The 19,283-nt window shown below is 41.8% G+C and overlaps 1 protein-coding gene across 3 annotated transcripts in view; it reads left to right on the forward strand.

The window, feature by feature from the left end:
- BTRC (beta-transducin repeat containing E3 ubiquitin protein ligase) overlaps positions 1-18,377 on the forward strand; it is a 115,583-nt gene extending 97,206 nt beyond the window's left edge. For all 3 annotated transcript variants that reach the window (XM_066323684.1, XM_066323685.1, XM_066323686.1), the window contains 9 exons: positions 3,513-3,609; positions 4,489-4,626; positions 5,103-5,221; positions 7,548-7,797; positions 8,451-8,569; positions 12,766-12,876; positions 13,478-13,556; positions 16,821-17,014; positions 18,045-18,377. In XM_066323684.1, the coding sequence (XP_066179781.1) occupies positions 3,513-3,609; positions 4,489-4,626; positions 5,103-5,221; positions 7,548-7,797; positions 8,451-8,569; positions 12,766-12,876; positions 13,478-13,556; positions 16,821-16,982 (1,075 nt within the window). In that variant the 3' untranslated portion in view covers positions 16,983-17,014; positions 18,045-18,377. The remainder of the gene's footprint in view (positions 1-3,512; positions 3,610-4,488; positions 4,627-5,102; positions 5,222-7,547; positions 7,798-8,450; positions 8,570-12,765; positions 12,877-13,477; positions 13,557-16,820; positions 17,015-18,044) is intronic.
- Positions 18,378-19,283: the final 906 nt, after the last annotated feature.

Consider the following 19,283-nt stretch of genomic DNA (forward strand, 5'->3'; position numbering starts at 1 on the left):
ATTCAGCACTGAAAAATCATGTTGGTTCCAAACCTGACTGTTACACCAAAACTCAGGGGTTGGGGAATTAGGGCATCGTTTGGCTGTGGCAACGTGGTGATTTTTTCCTCGACTTCCTCATCTGATCATGCTCTTACCCCACTGTGACAAGTGAGATATACAGACTGAGATTTTTACACCCAGCTGTCATTCAGTTCAAATTAAGAAGCTGTGTGTGCCTCAGGGGAACCCTAAACCGGTCAGCAGTTCAGAGCAGAAGAGCTTTTTCAGGAGTGGCAGTGGGGGAGAATGTGCTATGAATTAGTTCTTTCCTGATAGGTCTGTTTGTTTTCCTCAGCAGATTTTCACTATTAGATATCTGTTTAATTTTCAAACTGGAAGCTGAGGGTAGGTACCACAGAGAATAGGGGACTTTAGAAATGCAGATAGATTAGTTAATAATCATCTGTAATAGCCTTACTACAATGTAGGTCTCACTCAAGTTTGAAGCTGCTCTGCTAACATTTCATTAGAACTTTCTCTCTCAGGGGTACACCCCTTAATACATAATTTTCTTTTCCAAGGGTGTCCCTAGGATGTTGGCAGAAGGGAAACTGGGTATGAATATTTCATAAACAAGATAAAAGTGACAGCTCAGGCATTTTGGTTGCTATTAAAAAGAAAAAGATACAGAGTTGCAAACAAAGACCCCTGGTTTATGGTTAATTTTGTTATATTCTTGGTCTCAGTAAGTAAAGGCAAGTAAATCAGGATTATGAGACATTCTTTAAAAATAAATACTACTTTGATCTGCTTACAATAGTGCAGTGTTTCTAAAGAGTGTAAAATAAACACAAGCATGGCAGTGGTAACTTTTGCATTTATTTTAGTGCCTTATTCTCTCTAGGACTTCCATTTTTTCTCCGTACTGTTGAGGTCACTCACAGTAAGTCCTAAGAGGAGCTTGAGAGGTCATTTAGTCCTTTCCATTTCCCATAAGCAGAGACAGGCTTTACTTAAGTCATTCCAAATCTTTGTCCTAACTTGTTCGTAAAATCCTCGACTGATGGAGATTCCCCAGGCAATGCCTGGAAAAGGAATTCCACAGCTTCACTTTTTTACTCTTTCTAACGTCAGTGTTTGAGAGGTGTTCCTGAGACCTAGACTACAGATTGACTTGTTACATTTAACCTGCACAGATAAACAGGACAGTTTCTCATTCTCCTTTTTGCAGTAATCTTTTTCGTGTTGGAAGATGACGATGTTTCCTGTGTTTTGGCTGCACTAGCCAGCCATAAAAATGTATTGTCTTGTCATCTTAGTATTTTCAGTTTTCTCTGTTTAGATCCTTCCCAATTACTGTACTCCATTCTTGGAGTACAGTGTAATCAGCTGAGAGTCTTCTGCGAGAAATCACTGGGGTTTGTTCCCTCCACACTTCAGAAATAGCATTAGCACAAAATACTAGTCATACAGACATATAGTATTTCTAAAAAACAGGTGCAAAATTTTGCTTCTCATGTCAAGGACAGTCACCCTGTTACTGCACCTCTTCTTCAGGTTTGTGCTATATGCTGGAGGTTGCTTTGACACAAGAGCAAGCTGTGCCCAAGTCTTTCAGATTGCCCTCTGGTTATCTCTGTGGTGAGCAGATAGAACTGTGTGGTTGAGATGCAGACAGGAAATACCCAGTGCAACTGCATCTCTGCCATATAGAACGTTATAGCTTGTAATCAGTGCTAGCTCTGTGCATGGCACAAGGAGATGAGTAGCTGGACAGTTCAGAATGATGGATGACTGGTGTTATTTGGTTACAGCTCCTCAATTTGCACATGATCTGCCTGATTTCAACATTTGCAGCTTGTGCTTTACAACATTAACACACACACCCCCATTCTGCAGCACGGCAGCCTTCACTGGCAGATTGTCAGGGAGCAGTAAGGGTTACACAGATTTAGAGAAATATAAAACAGAAGCCCAAAATCTGGGCATGCTTGTGTCTGTCTGATTGAATTGGCTGGTCATCAAAACCTGCAAACAATAGTTCCTTTTATCCCACAACCACAGCACAACAACTATGGGGATGCCATGGAAATTCCAAGCAATCCTTCAGCTGTACAATAAACAACTGACTCTACATGCAGAAGGGCACAACTTACAGGTAGCAACCAGACTTTGTGTTGCATTAGCTAGTAAAGTTAGAAAGAATAAAAAGGTTTTTAGGCACTTAGGCTTGTACACAGGTTTTTCTAGACCTGCCCCAAGTCTTCCAGGTTGTCTCCAAGGTATTCTTTGCATCTCCAAATAGATTTTTGTCTTCCTTGGCCAATAATATTAATTTTCATGAATGCACTTTCAGGCTGGATCACAGTAAATAGGCATCTGTCTAGTTAGTGGCTTGTCTGCATCCATGTGTGCCATCATTACGTGTCTGTTCCCATATGCATGTCTACTGGTTTTTGAAGAAACAGGTAATTCCTCTGTCCAAACATGAAAGCATCTTTCCCTTGACTTGTGCTTAGAATACTTGATTTAAAGAAGTATCAAAGGTTCTTTTCCTGAGCATTTGTCATTTTGTTTGTCCAGTCCTACCATACAACCTGAAGGTTTTGGTTCATTGTTGTGATCTGTCAAGTTCAAGTGCATCAAGGCAGCTAATGTACAGTCTCTGAAATGAGTTTCGAGTTTAAAAGGACAGGAAGGAAATGCATAAGGAAGTATTGAACAATTAATTATGCTGTAATGGATCAAGGGAGGGAGAAGTGGAGAGCTGGCCCAGTGTAAACTCTGTGCCTCTGATGCCAGGATTACACTCGGAGGCATTTGTGCCTCTCTCCATTTTGTGAGGCATGTTGCCAGGCAGAGCAGCAGTTAGTACGCCCATGGTGGGGTTTACTAGCTTACACACCGTGTTTGGTGGCTTCTTAACTTCAGGATGAGGAATTAAAGTTTTTTACACAGCAGGCAGTGATTGCCGTTTACAGATTTTTTTGGTAACAAAACTCTAGCTTGGGATATGAGTATTCCAAATCAGTGTTGAGATGAGGGAGGCACCGCAGATGAGGTGTTGCTTACCAAAACAGAACAGTAACAGTAAAATGTCTGTGTACCAAACTGATATTGTTCCTGCTAATGCAGATAAAAGCTAGCCTTGAATGGGTAGTGAATTTGAGGGTTCCTTTGCTTACTTTGCATGTTTTATTTTAAAGGTGACCTCTGATAATGTGTTGTGAGTATTGCAAGCATGAACCATTGTCAACCCTTACTGAGCTGCATGGGCCCCTGTCCATAATAGAGAATTTATTTCCCTTCCCCTAGTTACTAGACACAGATTTTTCTTGGGCATTTCAGTGTTAAAATACAACACTGACATGTTGCAGGGCAAACAAACAAGGAACCATCCCATCTTAGTAAATTAAGTTTGACTGTGAATCTGTCAGCAGTGGTTACCCATTTGTAAGATGCCAGGAGGACCTTTCTCCAAAATGCTGAAACATGATTTGTGTTCAACGGAAATGTTCTTTGTCTTCCAGGGGGCAATATTTATTTAAAAATAAACCTCCTGATGGAACTGCACCACCCAACTCCTTCTACAGAGCACTTTACCCCAAAATTATACAGGACATAGAGGTAAGAAACAGCTGCCAGATGTGGTGGTGTTTCACTGTTGGCTTTTCAGTTTTATTTTCTTTAAATTTTCCTGATTTATTAATGATGATGGAATTCTGGGGATATTCCATTGCAGTGTAATATTTCATTAAATCTGACATGTCTGTTTTTGTCTGGAGTTTGTAGATCTGGGATAGTTATAAAAGATCTTGCTGCTCCTTTAGACAGAGGATGCATTGGATTGTTCAGTGAGCTGTTTGCAGGTGGACTCTCCACACTTTGCACATCAGATATCACAGCAGCACCATAACATCTTGGTTTTCTCTGTTCCACAGTACTTTGCTCCTTGTGGTGCAATGAGACCTAATGGGCTGTTACAGGAAGATATATCAAGAACTGAGGCAGGGAGAAAGTGCATTTCTAAAGTCTGCAGTCCTAAGACTCAGGGAAACAAGAAGCAGCTGAGCATGTTTGCCTTGCATTTAGTGTGAGCAAAATGGCATGTTCTGGTTGTTTCCTAATGGCAGGAGCCGTGCTCGGGCACTGTTGTGACAAGTTTGTAAAAGCACATAGAGCTAACTGAGACTTTCTCTTCAGTTACTTAGCTGTTGAGCCACAGGGAGCTAAAGCTTGGAGACTGAAGAAGGCTTTTAGGTTACTTCTTCCTCCCCATTCCCAACAGCACAGACCAGTTTAGCCATGATACGTTTTTCAAGCATTTGTCTGTTTAATTGGTTTTATTGCATGTATTCTAGAAAGCAGTTATGTCATTGTATGGGCCTGATTGCAGGAAAAAGCATAAAGAAAAGTGTCTGCTGCTTTCTTAACCAAACTCAAAAAAGGGGAGATAGTTCCATGCTTTATTTTTTCCCCAACATCTGTCTCCTGTCTCTCCTCCAGACAATAGAGTCGAACTGGCGGTGCGGAAGGCACAGTTTACAGAGGATCCACTGCCGAAGTGAGACAAGCAAGGGCGTTTATTGTTTACAATATGATGATCAGAAGATAGTAAGCGGCCTACGAGACAATACTATTAAGGTGAGAATGCTCCATCATGGCATACTAATGGCTTGGAGTGCCTATGCCATAAATAATAGTGTCCTAATTTCAGTGACACCTACCCAGTCTCTTGTTAGTAAGCTAGCCTTCTCCTTCCCCCATCTCCCACCTGCACAGCAGCTACGCCTCTTTTATCTGGCTAGAGAGACCCTGTTTTCAGACAGACAGGCTTTGCCAACAGAGTTTCTGTCAGCAGTAATTACAGGCTATGTAATTAATGGGCCTTGTACCCTATTAAGAAGGGTAAAACCAATATTCATAGTAAAGCCAGTAATGTCAAAGATGGCAATGAATTGCACCGAAGAGCCTGTAGAAGACTCTGCAGATGCCACTAAAGGTGTTCAAAGTACACTATGGATGATGTGCTGTAGTAAAAAACAGTCTAGTCAAACCAGTAAGTGCTGAGAGATTAAAACCTCACTGAACTGTCCGGTTTTGAATGTTTGCTGTCTCAGATCTGGGATAAGAATACATTGGAATGCAAGCGAATTCTCACCGGACACACGGGTTCTGTCCTGTGCCTCCAGTATGATGAACGGGTGATCATTACTGGATCTTCAGACTCAACAGTCAGGTGTGTGCTCATGATTTGGACCTTTCTGTTTGCCTCTTAATATTTTAGCTTTGCAAGCTGCTGAAATATTCTCTTCTTATATGTGTGCTGTTCAAGCAGTTCCAAGAAGTAGTTCAGCATATTTGTTCAGCATTGTGCTGTCCTTGTTTATCAGATGTCCGTGCAAATTGCTGTCAAGGAGAAATGAGAATCTAAGCCAAGGCCAGTCAAGGTCAAGATGACTTGGGAAGGCCATCTGGCATTTCACCAAGGTTTTGCATGTTTTGACACTTGCTGAGAATGTTATAAATTCTCTTTGAGAATAACTTTTAAGAGTTGAAGTTTCCAGAGCAAGTTTGAAGGTTTAGTCATCCATTGTCATTTAAATTTAACAAAATATGTATGACTAGATGTCCTATGACTTTAAATGAAATTTCAGCATGATGTGGGTTTTTTTATTCAGTCTTTCTAACCTTGCTTGCCTTCAAGTCTCCAGTAAAAGGCTGGACACCTCAAGGTAGCACTAGTGGTGCATGTTGTGCATTTGTGAAGTCCACTAGTCAAATCAGAGGATGCCAGAATGTGTAAGACCTGTAGTGTAAATAGAGGTACATATGAGTTAGCTCATTGCAACTTGAACTTGGATGTGAAGGGGCAGGTCTGACTTCTCCATGTTGTTATATACTCTCTCCTTGTCAGAGTACAAGCAATGCTCATGCAGTGGAAGTTAGACAGCAAAAAGCTGCATTGGTGGCCTTTTCTGGAGCTCTTAGCATGCATTCCTATGGGTGCAAGCTCCTCTGTGCTTGTGTAAACTACTACTGTTAAGCTAATAACTATTAAATTGAATTCCTGACATGTGATGATGCATGCATCTTGCAGTTCTGCTAGGTTTTGGAGTCCTGTCATTCATAGGAATCCAGAATTTCGGCAACACTGCCTGCCTTGAGGTAATCTGGGAACTGCACTGGGCTAAACAGATCACAAAAGGAGAGGCTGGTTTCTGTAACAAGCACTGTCGTTTTCCATATCAGGCCAGGCAGGCCAAATTGCAGACTGGCTACTTGCCCAGGAATACTTTGTCTCCCACTGTATCTATAAACGTTTGTGCAGACCCCAGAGGCACATAGGATGCATCACTTTTATCCTTGGGTCTCCTCAGGAAGAGAGGCTTCATCCAATAGACTGTACAGATGGGCTCTTAATGCTTCTGAGATCTCAGGGATGCACTTGTCCAAAGAAGTCAGTGGGTCTCCAGCTCCTGTTCAGTTTGGCAACTCTGTCTGAAAACTGTTCATATGTTAATGGCTCAGGTCTTTAGTTTTTTCTCCTTTGCATTTTCTAATTGGAATGTGGTTTTCCTTCTCATTTAGAGTTTATACATTGATGCACTTTAGTTTCCATAAGTTAGAAAATTAGAGGTCTTTCTCAAATCTTGCCTTTTCTTTCTGCTTGCCTTATTGGCAGTGGGAAGTTTTAACTTCTTCAGGGTCTGATATGCCTGATGATACAGCCATTTTCTGCTTTCATATAGCTTATCTGGGGTACAGGTGTGATAGTGCCAAAACAAGTCTCTTTATGGAGGGCAAAAGAAGTTTGCCAGCAGAATAGCCCAAAAGAAATACTTCTAAGGCTTAAAATCTTCATTTCAAGTGCCAGAAGTTCTGTATGAGGCTTTTATCTAACTTGCATCTTAAATTATCTTTCAGTTGGATCAGTTAGTTCCAATAACATTAAATTGACATAAATGCTGTGTCTTAATTTGGGTATTCAGCACATTCCTGGAATGTAGCTGTGTACCAGATGCACCGCAGGGTAAATGCAAATCATGGTGCAACTTGTGGCAATTACTTGTGTTTATTTGAAAAGAATTGTCTTGTCTTCTACCTCTGTATAAATTACCACTTGAGCTGATAGTCCTATGAGAGAGGTCAAAAATGAAGCCTGTCAGGGAACTTACTTCTCCACATTGACTGAAAAAGAAGTGTATAATAGGCAGGCACAACCAGGAAACACCAATCTTTAAGGCCATCAGTCTTCTACCCTTCCTCAGCATTAAATTCCCTTAATTAAAGAATGCTTTTTTCCTGAGCACATTATTTTTATGGTGTTAACTGCATTGCAGGTTTTTGGCTGCTGGACTGTCTCAATGTACACATAATCAACAGGTTTATCTAATACATTTTTTAATGAACTATTTAATAGATATACATATATATATAACTTGCGGTGCTCGCTTTTCTAATATCACTAGAGAGTCATTTAGCTCTCCCTGTCCCTTTCTTGCTCTGCAGAAAATTCACTGTGCAGGTTTCTAACTCTCTTCTCTCTGGTTTGAAACCTGCAGAGTGTGGGACGTGAACGCAGGCGAGATGCTGAACACGCTGATCCACCACTGCGAAGCCGTGCTGCACCTCCGCTTCAACAACGGCATGATGGTGACGTGCTCCAAGGACCGCTCCATCGCCGTGTGGGACATGGCCTCCCCAACAGACATCACCCTCAGGAGGGTGCTCGTGGGGCACCGAGCTGCCGTCAACGTGGTGGACTTTGATGACAAGTACATTGTATCGGCATCAGGTGACAGAACTATAAAGGTGAGGTGTTCCAGACGCTTTTTATTTGCAGCATTGGGATATTTTTTAACAAAGAACAGTGACCTGACGGGGAAGATGGTCCCTTCCTTTAGGAGCAGTGTTCTTCTTCCTGCTCATTTGCACTTGTCCCTCCTCAGTTGAGCTGGCACAACTCATTTACAGAGCTTATGGCAAATCAGTTCCAGGTACAGATGCAGTTGAAAAAGAACATTTTTTTCTGTGTTCTTTTTCAACTTGACCACTTCCATAACCTGTTAAGTCATTTAAACAGTTGTTAGAGGGCAGCATGGGGACAAAAGTGAAGGTGAGTGGATAGGAGACACTCAAGTATTACTGCTATGATCCCAGTCTGCAGCATTAAACCTCAGGAGAATCTATATTGTCTGTAAACTCAATCATAGCCCAAGAATGCTAAACCTGGAAGCTAATTTGATACTGTGTGGCAAAAATCTTCTGTGTACAGTGACCCAACCTGCTATCTGTTGCAGACTGTAATCACAGGTCATCAGAGGGGTGATTTTCCCAGTCTTAATGATAGCACCTTCATTAAGAGCATTCTGGATGCATCTATATATCATACAGACACCATCTTTTGTCAGTCTCTTCATAATAATTTTGTCTCTGTGTGGTTCCCTCCCCACTTCCTGTCACAGGTATGGAACACTAGTACCTGCGAATTTGTGCGCACCTTAAATGGCCACAAACGAGGCATTGCATGTCTGCAGTACAGAGACAGGCTAGTAGTGAGCGGCTCTTCAGATAATACCATCAGGTGAGACACAAACTCCTCATCGCAGGGTTCTGTGCAAGCACACTGTCTCTGGTGCCCTGAGACGTGCAGAGGTTAGGCAACTGAAGTGCTCTGTACCCTTGTCAACTTTGAAATATGCTTTCTTTGGTGTAGAACATTGGGAACTACTGGAAAGAGATATTAGAAGCCTGTTTTACTGTGTTGTCTTTCATCCTCTACATCTCAAGAGTCCCATACAAGTTGCATTGCTCTGATAGTTCTGGTGTATGAAAGAACTGGCAAGTACCACTTTCTACGATGTCCTCTTGTGATATTTTAATTGGACTATGTGTCTAGTTAAAGGGGTCAGATTTGCAGTAAGAGGCATTTAATCCTCTGCAGAAATTCTCCTGGGCTCTCGCCAAACTCTTCTTGTGGTACTTGGCACTTGGTTAAGTTTGGAACAGCTGGTTTAGAGTATGAAGTTCAGTTTGCTGCCTTTTGCACTTCTCCAGCTGCCCTGGTTGCAATCTGAGATTTAACTCTTTCTGGTATCACAAGCCAGAATTTCTCCCTACCCCCTGCAGCTGCTGGCTGAGCGATGTCCCACTAATTTCAGGATGTATGGAACAAGCTTGAACATTAGTTTCCATGATATAGCAAAATGTCTCTGTCATGGAAATGGGAGTAACAGCAACCTTCCTTTTCCCTTTATCAATTTTTTAAGTAATTGTCTGCCGTTTGATAAAACTTGAAAGCTGGACAGGGTCAGCAGGAACACTTCACATGTCAGTGACAATTTTTCCTCAGTGAGAATGATCCATCTATTGTTTGCCTGTGGACTTGGTTATGCAACATGCTGTCTCTCTTTGCTCTGCATTCTGTAGGAAAACAGTGGTCCTTTGGTTGACATCACCAGGTCACTGTTCGAGGTTTTAGTACAGGGCTGTCTGAGATCATAACCAGGAGAGTTAAAACTTCCATCTCTTAATCAAGGGAAGAGGTATTATAGGCACTGTGTAAGAGCAGTACCACTTGGTGAGAACTTCTGCACTTCAAGTAGAAAAAATAAGCCTCTGCAGTTGTACTCTGAAACTTGACTTCAGAAGCAGAGCAAGAAATAGTTAAATACTACAGCAGTTAGGGAAGGATCTAAAATATGCAGTGCTAATAAAAATAAATGTCAAGATAGTGATAATGCTGAACAGGAATACAGTTACTTTTATGCTTGCATTGGACAAAATCCCTACTTGACAGATAAATTATGCTAGAATTTCAGGAATGTCAACAGTGAATCTTAATGGAAGTCCAGTTTAGCGGTGGTGTGAGCAAGGCAAAAGGCTTACCCAATGCTAAAAGACAGTTTTCTCCCAGCCATTAGCAGAGGGCACAAGTCAGTGGAAGGATGGTTAAGAAAAAGGTTCCTATGTCATCTTTGTGGGTGGCTTGGTGCTTTGTAGGTTTGATTTTAATTCACTACCAGATATTGTGTCCTGGACTTCAGTAGAGGCTAATACAGAACTTAAAAGTCCATTATTTCTCAGCTGAAGGGAAACTTTTTTCCAGAAGAAGACTTTGTGATTTCTAGTTTTGCAACTGCAAACACTAAGGACATGTAAAGTAGCTGAGACTTCTGTAGGGAGACTCCACATAGAAAAATTACTTAGGTTTTGATTTAGGCCAGAAATTTCACCTGTGTAAGAGGACACAGCTACACAGACATCACTATCACTGTGCTAATTTCCATCTAGCAGATACCGGTCCATCAAGTTTAATCCAATCACTTCAGTATCTTAGCTTCTAGGGCCAAAGTTCTTAATTGCTACAGACAAAGATAGTGTAGAAATTAAAGGAACCAGAGAATTTAGGGCAAGAAAATAAAATTAGACCATATCATCTTGGGTTAAGTATTTAACGAGTGGTTGGTCTTCATGTGTCTATTTCTAGTGTGTGCACGCATAAGGATCAGATACCAATCTGTTTAGAGAACAGCATTCTCTCTAAGTGGTGGGGATTCACACTCACCTGCCTTCTGTACATCCCCCCACTCTGCTTTCTAGTGAATTAAAGGCTGAGACAATTGCAAACCTCACTCTACTTCCAGAAGTTCTCCCAAACTTATAGGAAGGAGCTGTGGTAGTGTGTTTGACTGCATACACGTTGTGGTGATTTTTTTGTTAGTTCTCAAGCCTCAAGTTTAGTTCTTATACTGTGTTCTTTGAATATTTAAAGAAGTAGAAGTTAGAGAAACTTATCAAATCTGAGAAAGAACCCTGGCACAAACACTGCTAAGAGACCCTACTCTCAACAGCAGTTATCCCCTTCGTACATGAAAGCCCATTTGCCATGGGCAGATGACAAGGGACATGATCACCTCTTGTAATCCCATTCAGATTCAGGTAAACCTCAGACTGGGGCCTGAAAATACAGGCCTGAGTTAGTGTGATGCAGCGTCCCAGAGCTGCTGGCAATTTCAGGATCAATGGCAAGGAATGAAAACACATGGCACAAAAGTTCCTGGCACAAGATTACTCTTCAGATCTTTCTGCACCAGTTAATCTCTGGCATTGTCCATCCTGTTAACAGTCCTTGGGAGATGTAATGCTCTCTGACCAGCCAGAGTGCCTTTGGCTGACCTTTGCCATGAAGTTGTTTGTTCTGACCTTGACTGGTGTGCTGTACTCAAGTGAAAGCTGTTGGGCTCTTCACAGATTCCTGAAAGATCAACTTCACAGATTGAAGAATCACTTTGTGCTTCTTGTTGGCTTCAGACACATGCATAGACATATCCTTTCTCAGTTCTACAGGGACAAAAGTGTCCTGTTCATTCCTCTGTTGTCCAAAGTGAGAGCAACTTGTTGTGGCAAGACAGCTGCAGTCATTATCCACCAGCCTTGAGCACACATCAGCTGGATCTGGACTATTCTCTGGGGAACTTCAGGAATAAAACATGTGGAGATGGTCTATCTCTTTCTTTGTCTCTTAAGCAAAAGTGACCTGACCTCTCAGCAGCTGTGCTGCTTCAAGATGTGTCACCCAGAGAAATTCCACAAATCCCCCATATTTCTCACTACTGTGAAGTTCATGCCAGTCAGAGCACTTACTGAATGAGCTTTTGAGAACATTCGTGACTGCTTTCTTTCTGCTGTGTGTCAGGGAGTCAGAGCAGATATTGCTATTATGAGACTGCTGTATGAGCAGAGCATGTCCCAGCCAGAGATGGAGCACCTCTAGATAATATATGTCAAAGAATTTCAGTTCTTGGAGGCAAATGATCTTGCTTTATCCATGGTAATTGGGAGTCATGTCAAAGAGCTGGCAAAAGTATGAAAAACAGACAGACATATCCTAACTGTTTGAAATGTTTAACTGTTTTTCAAGGTAGTGTGCAAGTGTAAAAATTATGTATTGTAATGTATTCTCCATGCTGAAAATCCATCCCAAAAGCCAAAACTCTGGGACAGTTACAGCTGAATGTGTTGCTGGGCCTTTTACTGTATATTGGTTTGAGTGCCAGAAATTTTAAAAAATACTGTATTATTAGAAACAGTTCACATAGAGCCACAGGAATTATTTGAGAGCAAGAAAAAAATGCATTTCAAAATAATAAACACAGAGCATTCATTTTAGCTTATGTGACAGTTGCCTGGATTACAGATTAAACATACCTTCAGGGGGAGAAATGACAAAGGATAAGGTCTTGTTAATTTTTGTACCTCTCACCACTCTATTGATAACTAAATCTGTCTGATGATAGTCTCCAAATCAGAAATGGGCATGTAGGGGAACAGAAAGGGGCTCACGCCCTCTGAAGGTGATCATATCAATTGAAACAAGCTGCTGAGGGGATTGGTAAGTCTCTCTCTCTTAATATCTTAAAACCAAAGCACAACACTTTTATGAACAATGAACCTCAGTAAAATAAAATGACACTCACTTTATCAGTTATCAGTGAAGATAACTGGGAGATATCATGTGTTACTAGAGCAGTAGTTACTAGACACAACTGGTTTGTGACTCATCTCCACTGTGTTACTGTAACAGCATAGGGTCATGTGGAAAATCATGTGTCCGTCTAACTGTGGGAAAAGGAGTGATGAGTGTAGGTTGTTTCTTCTTTGTTGTTCCATCATAGTCTTTATTTCCAAGTTTCCATTAACTACAAGCAAAGACTAAATGTTTCATTGCAATGCTAAGGTATGAAAAAATTCTTAATGCTTCTTTGTACTCTCTTGCAGGCTGTGGGATATCGAGTGTGGGGCATGTTTACGAGTACTGGAAGGCCATGAAGAGTTGGTGAGATGCATACGCTTTGATAACAAGAGGATAGTCAGTGGGGCGTATGATGGGTGAGGTTATCAGTGCAGTCAATGCTTTGTATCTTCCTGTCTCAGTGTCTCCCATCCCACTTTGTGCATCTTCTGTATAAATATGAGATTCTCTGTCATACTAAGAGGACCTTTCCATGGCCAGTAAATGCAGACCATGCTGTCATGCGGAGCATAGCTGTCATTCTGCTTTTGAAATAAGTCCACATGATTTGACGTGTGTGGTCCAGTTTTTGTGCTTGTAAGAATATCTGACTGACTCAACCTGAAATTTCTTCCAGCTCAACCACTTGTAAGAACAATATTTCCCATCTGAGGTTGTCTGCAGGACCATTTGCCATTATAGACTAGTTGTCTGCACCCCCATGTGTTTCTGTTAGTTATTACCACCTGCTTTTTATGTGTTTTACTTTATCGACAGCATATTTTTACCTCTCATTAAGTTCTATAAGATTTACAATGGGGAAATGCAAGAACCAGGTCTCGAGAGCAGAAGGATTGCTGTAATTTTCTTTAAACTGATGTATTAGCTAAGTTGTACTAACAGATTTTTTTTTCTGTGAGTGCTTGCTCTTTTCTCTCTAACAGAGCCATGGTGTTTTGTCTGTTTTTTCACCACTAGGAAAATTAAAGTATGGGATCTTGTGGCTGCTTTGGATCCCCGTGCTCCAGCAGGGACCCTCTGCTTGCGAACCCTTGTGGTAAGAGCTTTAGACAGAGGTAGAATGTGTGCTTGGTCAGAGCTGTCTTGACCTGTGAAAATTCCAGTCAGTTTAGCCCCAGTTTGCAGGATCTTGAAATAATTTCATGGGGTCTGGCTTTTTTGGGTGTCCAAGTTCTTTCAGTTTGGCAAGCTATTAACTGCAAACAGTAAAAGTTAGAATCTCTGGCCTTTTTACTCCACTCTGGACTTTTCACCAGTTTTATTCTGTAATTTGAAGTTAATAACTGAATCCATTTTTTAACTCATCCTTGGAATACATATGCTAGTGGGTTTACATTCATCTCTGTGTACCTGATGATGTAGTAGTAAGTTCTCTGAATTGTTGGCATGAAATTTCTTTAAAATACTACATTTCAAATTTGAGGAACAGGAGTAAATACACTCTTGCTATTGTTTTTAACTGCCTTTTGGTGTTTAAAGAAAAAGCAGATAAGGTCTAAAACAGACAGTGACATCGTCTTGTGCTTAAACAGCAGCTACTCTTTTCATGCTGTCCACTGGTTTCTAATGCACATCAATGATGGTGTGGTTAAAATGTCATTATGTGAGTGTTAACAACATTCATAGTCATGTTTAACAATGGCTCTGCTTGGTTTTAAAATAATGTGGGAAAGTTGTGAGAAAAATACCAGGACAGCCAAGGCCTTGGGGTGATTCCTGTAAGTGTTCTTTCACCACATTCAAGCCAACAAACCGGCACGGATGCTGGGGATAAAGCAAGATTTCAATCAATACCAAAATCACATTGAAAAATAAGTTCTGTATGTTTTTATTTCTTAGATTGAAAGTGTTTGGGCAATGTTTCTATTGGTGTATGTTAGACCTTTTCCTGCTGTGGTACTTGACTGTAGTCTATGCTCTAAAACAGGATTGTACCAAGGCTGTCTGATTCTCTAAAAGTGTGGTTACTTTTCACCAGCTGAGCTGTGCTGGCTGACTTTCTGCACATTCATCAACCACCTGAACTGCTCCTGTTGTAGGTTTCTCTGAAGTACTTTACATCACATTTGGTGCAGGCTGTGAGGTTACTGGGACTCAGCTGACAGGTAGTAAGATCATTAAGCCATGCTACCCTTTTGGACCCTCAGCTGCAGGATCAGAGTCCTCGAGAGCTTTGCATGCTCGCAGGTGCTATGTTGAAAAACCCTCTTGTTCGCCAAAGAGAAGTGCAGATAGTTTCATGGCTGAAATCCAGCAAAACCCTTTGTCACTGGTCACTCCATTCCAAGCTATAGAACAACTCTGTGCTCCTGAGCTCATATCCTGAGAGTCTAAGACTTAAGCTTGGTATTAGTAGTGTTTCTCCTTCAGCCTGAGACAAATGTGTGCCTAGTAACCTGTAGACTTAATTTAACTGGTGTGATTTCCTCTGCATTTTCCAGCAGTGGACAGCCAAAGTGCCCCAGCTAATTATATTATAAATCAGAAGCAGTGGGATGGAAACACTGTAGGAATCTCAACACATGGATACGCATAAATCCCTGTTTGATAGCAATGGAGGGGGCCAAAAGCAGGGTGGGGAGCAGAGGAAGCTGTTGCAGTGCTTTTAGGACTTCTATGACAACAGGGTGTCCTTATACCCACTTACCCATGCCTTGGTGTTTTTTTCCTCTTCCCTCGTCCTCCAAAATTAAACCTGGCTGCACAATGAACATCATGAGTCTCCTGCTGCTTGTGTTCAATTTTCAAACAGTAGGAGGAAAGTGCACAGATAACAAATGTTCGCTGCATGCCAGGTCCCTTCCAGTTTTGTCTTCCGTTAGATGGAACAGTGGCCACATGAATTTGACAGAAGCTTTCCGTGAACAGAATAAGCTCACAGTTCAGCTTTCCTTATGATGTAAACAGTCCAGGTAGGACAGCCTTACCTAGCCCACACTAACTGGGATCAGAAATAGAGTTTTGAAAAGAACTTTGGGAAGTAGCCCTCTCTCTCCCTCTCTCCCTCCCCACAATCTCTCTGAATAATCTTCAGTGGATCTGACTGTTGTAATGATACTTTTTGAAGGAACTTCTTTACTGCCATAATACAAAATCTGGAAAAACACTTCCCTTAAGAGTAGATGGGAAGACAGAAACTCACAGTGTGTTTATAAGACAAACTCAAGTTACAGTTAGAAGATCAAAAAGGTTCCATTAATTAGGAATTCTAAAAAAATTACCATAGAATCTGACTTATGTTTGCATTTATTTTTAGCTAATTTTGATTTAAAGATTCAGAAATTCACTTTAAAGCAGCTGTTGTTCTTTCTAAATTGAGCTGTATTTTTTAGTCTTGTGCTGTAAGACAAAGACTTCCCCTTTAGTAACTAGCAATTCTCTTTTGCTTAAATGTTTGAGAAACCTGTAATTTCAGTATTAAAGTATTTTAAGACATGATTTTTTTTCCTGACCCTCAGAAGCCCCTTTTGATGTGTGAGCACTAAAGAGAAATGTTTGTTCATGGAAGAGATAGGGCTCACCGTCACTGCACAGTTTCTGTTCCCTCATGACCAAGGAGGGGCCACTGCTCTTAGAGTCTCGTGAGCACCAAGAGAAAATAGGCAACACAAAAGGGAAAGCAGAGTGGATTTCCTCTGTGGATATCCAGGATCTTGCCATTGCTTCCTGTTAATTATGGTCTGAACTCTTGCCAAATCGTCGTGCCATTTCCACACAGCCTCGGAGCAGAATGCAAACTGCCTGTAAAGAATGCCCTTTCTAGATCATATTTTTAGAACTGCTTAGGAAGAATTACTGCTGTGTTACTGGACTTCAAACAGGCTCCTTAGTGTCCTCCAGTGTTAAGCTGTTCCTTCTCCAGCAGTGGCAATGATGCCAAGTCTTGAATGCAAAGTTCTCATCTCTTACCCTGTAACTGCTGTACCTGGGAATGCTGTAATTTCAGGAAGGAGTTTTGCCATGGAATAAGGAAAACAGTGCACCTGTCAGCCTCACCAGATGGAATTGTGTGGGGAGGGAGCTTGGTTTGTTCTGCACAGTGTGTGTCTAATATTGGGATTTAAGGAGTAGTGGGACAACTGTAACATAAATTTCCTGTGTCAAATACTCAGATATGGCAAACCCTTTTCCTTGACAGAGGGTTTAATTTATGCTCTGTGATGGTGCACAGTGTGTCATCTAAGATTTACTGACAAATTAATGTAACACTAAATTCAAGCCCAGGTTTATCTTCCCTTCTCCATCCCAGGTGCCAGCTAGTTTGCAAAGTAACATGCTGTGTCTCCTACTGACCTTTCAGGAGCATTCTGGAAGAGTCTTTCGACTTCAGTTTGATGAGTTCCAGATCGTCAGCAGCTCACATGATGACACCATCCTCATCTGGGATTTTCTGAATGACCCAGCTGCCCAGGCAGAATCCACTCGTTCCCCGTCCAGAACATACACCTACATCTCCAGATAAATAACACTACACTGTACCTCACACTCGCACAGGTAAAAAAATAAAAAATAAAAAAACTTTAAAAAGTAAGGTGAGGCTCAAAGGTTACACTGGATGTAGTGTGAGCCTGCTGCTTGAATAACCAGCTGGGTCTATCAGTGTTTGTCATCTTGGTTATACAGTAATTACTGTGTCCTGTAAAAGGACAGGAATGGTTCTGGTACCTTAGAATAGGGACTTTATTTTAGGATTTGTGACATGTGGTGCCTATGACTCCCCCTGAAGAACTCCTCCTCCTCTGTCCATCATCATCAATAATTAAATCAGTTATACTGCTGTCCAGAAGGAAGAAGGGTTTCTGCAGAGCGAGTAGAGCAGCTGCTGCCTAACAAGAGGATGCAGATGGCCTGACCCTGGGCAGTTGTCATCAGGCAGGAGGGTTTTGCCAAGAACCTCCCTCTGAAGTGATGACCATTCTCCTCACTCTGCAGCAAGCTGATTCAATATTACATCTTGGCTAGGGGAGGAGACACTGAGGCACAAGCACAAGCCCAGGCAAAATAAATTGAGATGCACCAACGTGCAAAATAATTTACTGATAGGGCCTAGCCCTTGCTCTCTCTCTCATAGCATGGATGTTAAATTATTCATATCAGAGCCTGGTTGGTTTGCTCATCACCTTTTGTCTTGGCCAGCACAGTGTGGGGAGGACAAAATGTTTCATATGTTTCATATGAAGTAGTAGAGTGAATTTGATGCATATGAGTGAAGTGGGATAACACAATTGCCTGTGGGGAGGGGGATACATGCATGACGATTACTGTTAATAGCAGTAAACATAAGAGAGAAGAATGGCAAAAGAGCTGACAGGCTTCTGCAAAGGGGTGGCCACAGTGACATATTCCCATGAAAGTGCTCTGTCATGGGTCACATCCTGTGTCTTGTTTGATAACTATACAGTGATACTCTGGACCTGTCAGATCTTGATTTTCTCAAACACTGGTCAATCAGATGTTATTTTAAATCATTAAAAGGCTTAGTATGAATGGGGTTTGTTTGGTTTGTTCTGTTTTTTGTTCCCAGGACTCATTTAAGCTGCAGTATTTACATGCCAGGACAAAAGAACTATCCACGTAACCAATACTTGCTGAAGAGAGAGGCTCTCAGACTTGTTTCTGGAACAAAGTTGGCATGCGGTTGATCTCAGACAGGGTCTACTCAGCGCGGCTGACTGCTAAAGTGCTGCTATATCAGAAGATGACTTTTATCTTTCATGAACAGTTAACATTTTTAAACCTTCCTATCCCTTTCTTCCCTCATTCCCTTCTTCATGTTCACTATTCCCTTTACCCCATTTGGTTCCCCTCCAAGCCTGGTCACCAATGTCCTATGAATATATTTAAGATGTCGCCAGAATGTGTTGCTTTGCTGTTAAGCAGAAGACTTAGAGCCACAGTGCATCCTGCTGAGAGTCTCTTCAGGGTGGGTGGGAGGGTGGGTGGGAAGGAGACTGCTACTCTCAGGCTGAAATCAATATCCATTGCTAGGCCTTTGAAAAAGCATTCAGCTCTGAAGAGCAGCAGAAACACTTACAACAGCCAGACCATCATCCCCCCAACCCCAGCTTCCCTGCGGCTTTTGGCTGTTCTGACTGCAGACTTATTTTTTTGTGGAGAGAGGACCCTTGAAATTTGACTATTATGAGCCAAATCCATCTCTTTCCTCTCCTGCCTGCTACGCTAACCCTTTGGAAGCTGGATGTGTATTGTAGTCTCCCCTTAACATCTGCTTGGCTGGGGAATGCTAGTCAATGAGAAGTTAAACTCTCTCCTGCCAAAGTCCCAAGCATGATGGACTGGAGCTGAGATCCTGTCCACCCCCATCCCAGGTGAACTGTTGGCCCAGGACAGTATTTCGCTAGCAAAGGTCTGTACCATCTTCTTACTACTGCTCTCCCTGAAGACAGTATGTTGCTGATGGCTTATGAATCATTCTGTAAATTGGAGGAGGTTTGAGACTGGGCTGAGAAGGAGAGCTGGACATTGCTCCTATCTTTCTGTTCCTTCTCCCCTCAGAGAGGCTGTAGCTGGGTACTGGAAGAGGGACCTGTTAAAAGCTTCATGGAGCTCTCAAGAGCCACCCTAGATTGGACACACTTCACAAACATTCTGGTCATGACAATATGACTTTGCCTCACTTGAATGAGCAAATGCACACCCTGGAGATGGTGGTTGAGTAAAATGAGTGTGGCCATGAGGACAATCATTGCATTTAGCAGTGACTCCAGGCCAGTTCTGCAGCAATTCTGGCATTGGCTTAGCT

This window comes from Sylvia atricapilla, chromosome 8 (genome assembly GCF_009819655.1).
Source record: "Sylvia atricapilla isolate bSylAtr1 chromosome 8, bSylAtr1.pri, whole genome shotgun sequence".
In the NCBI taxonomy this organism is placed as follows: Eukaryota; Metazoa; Chordata; class Aves; order Passeriformes; family Sylviidae; genus Sylvia; species Sylvia atricapilla.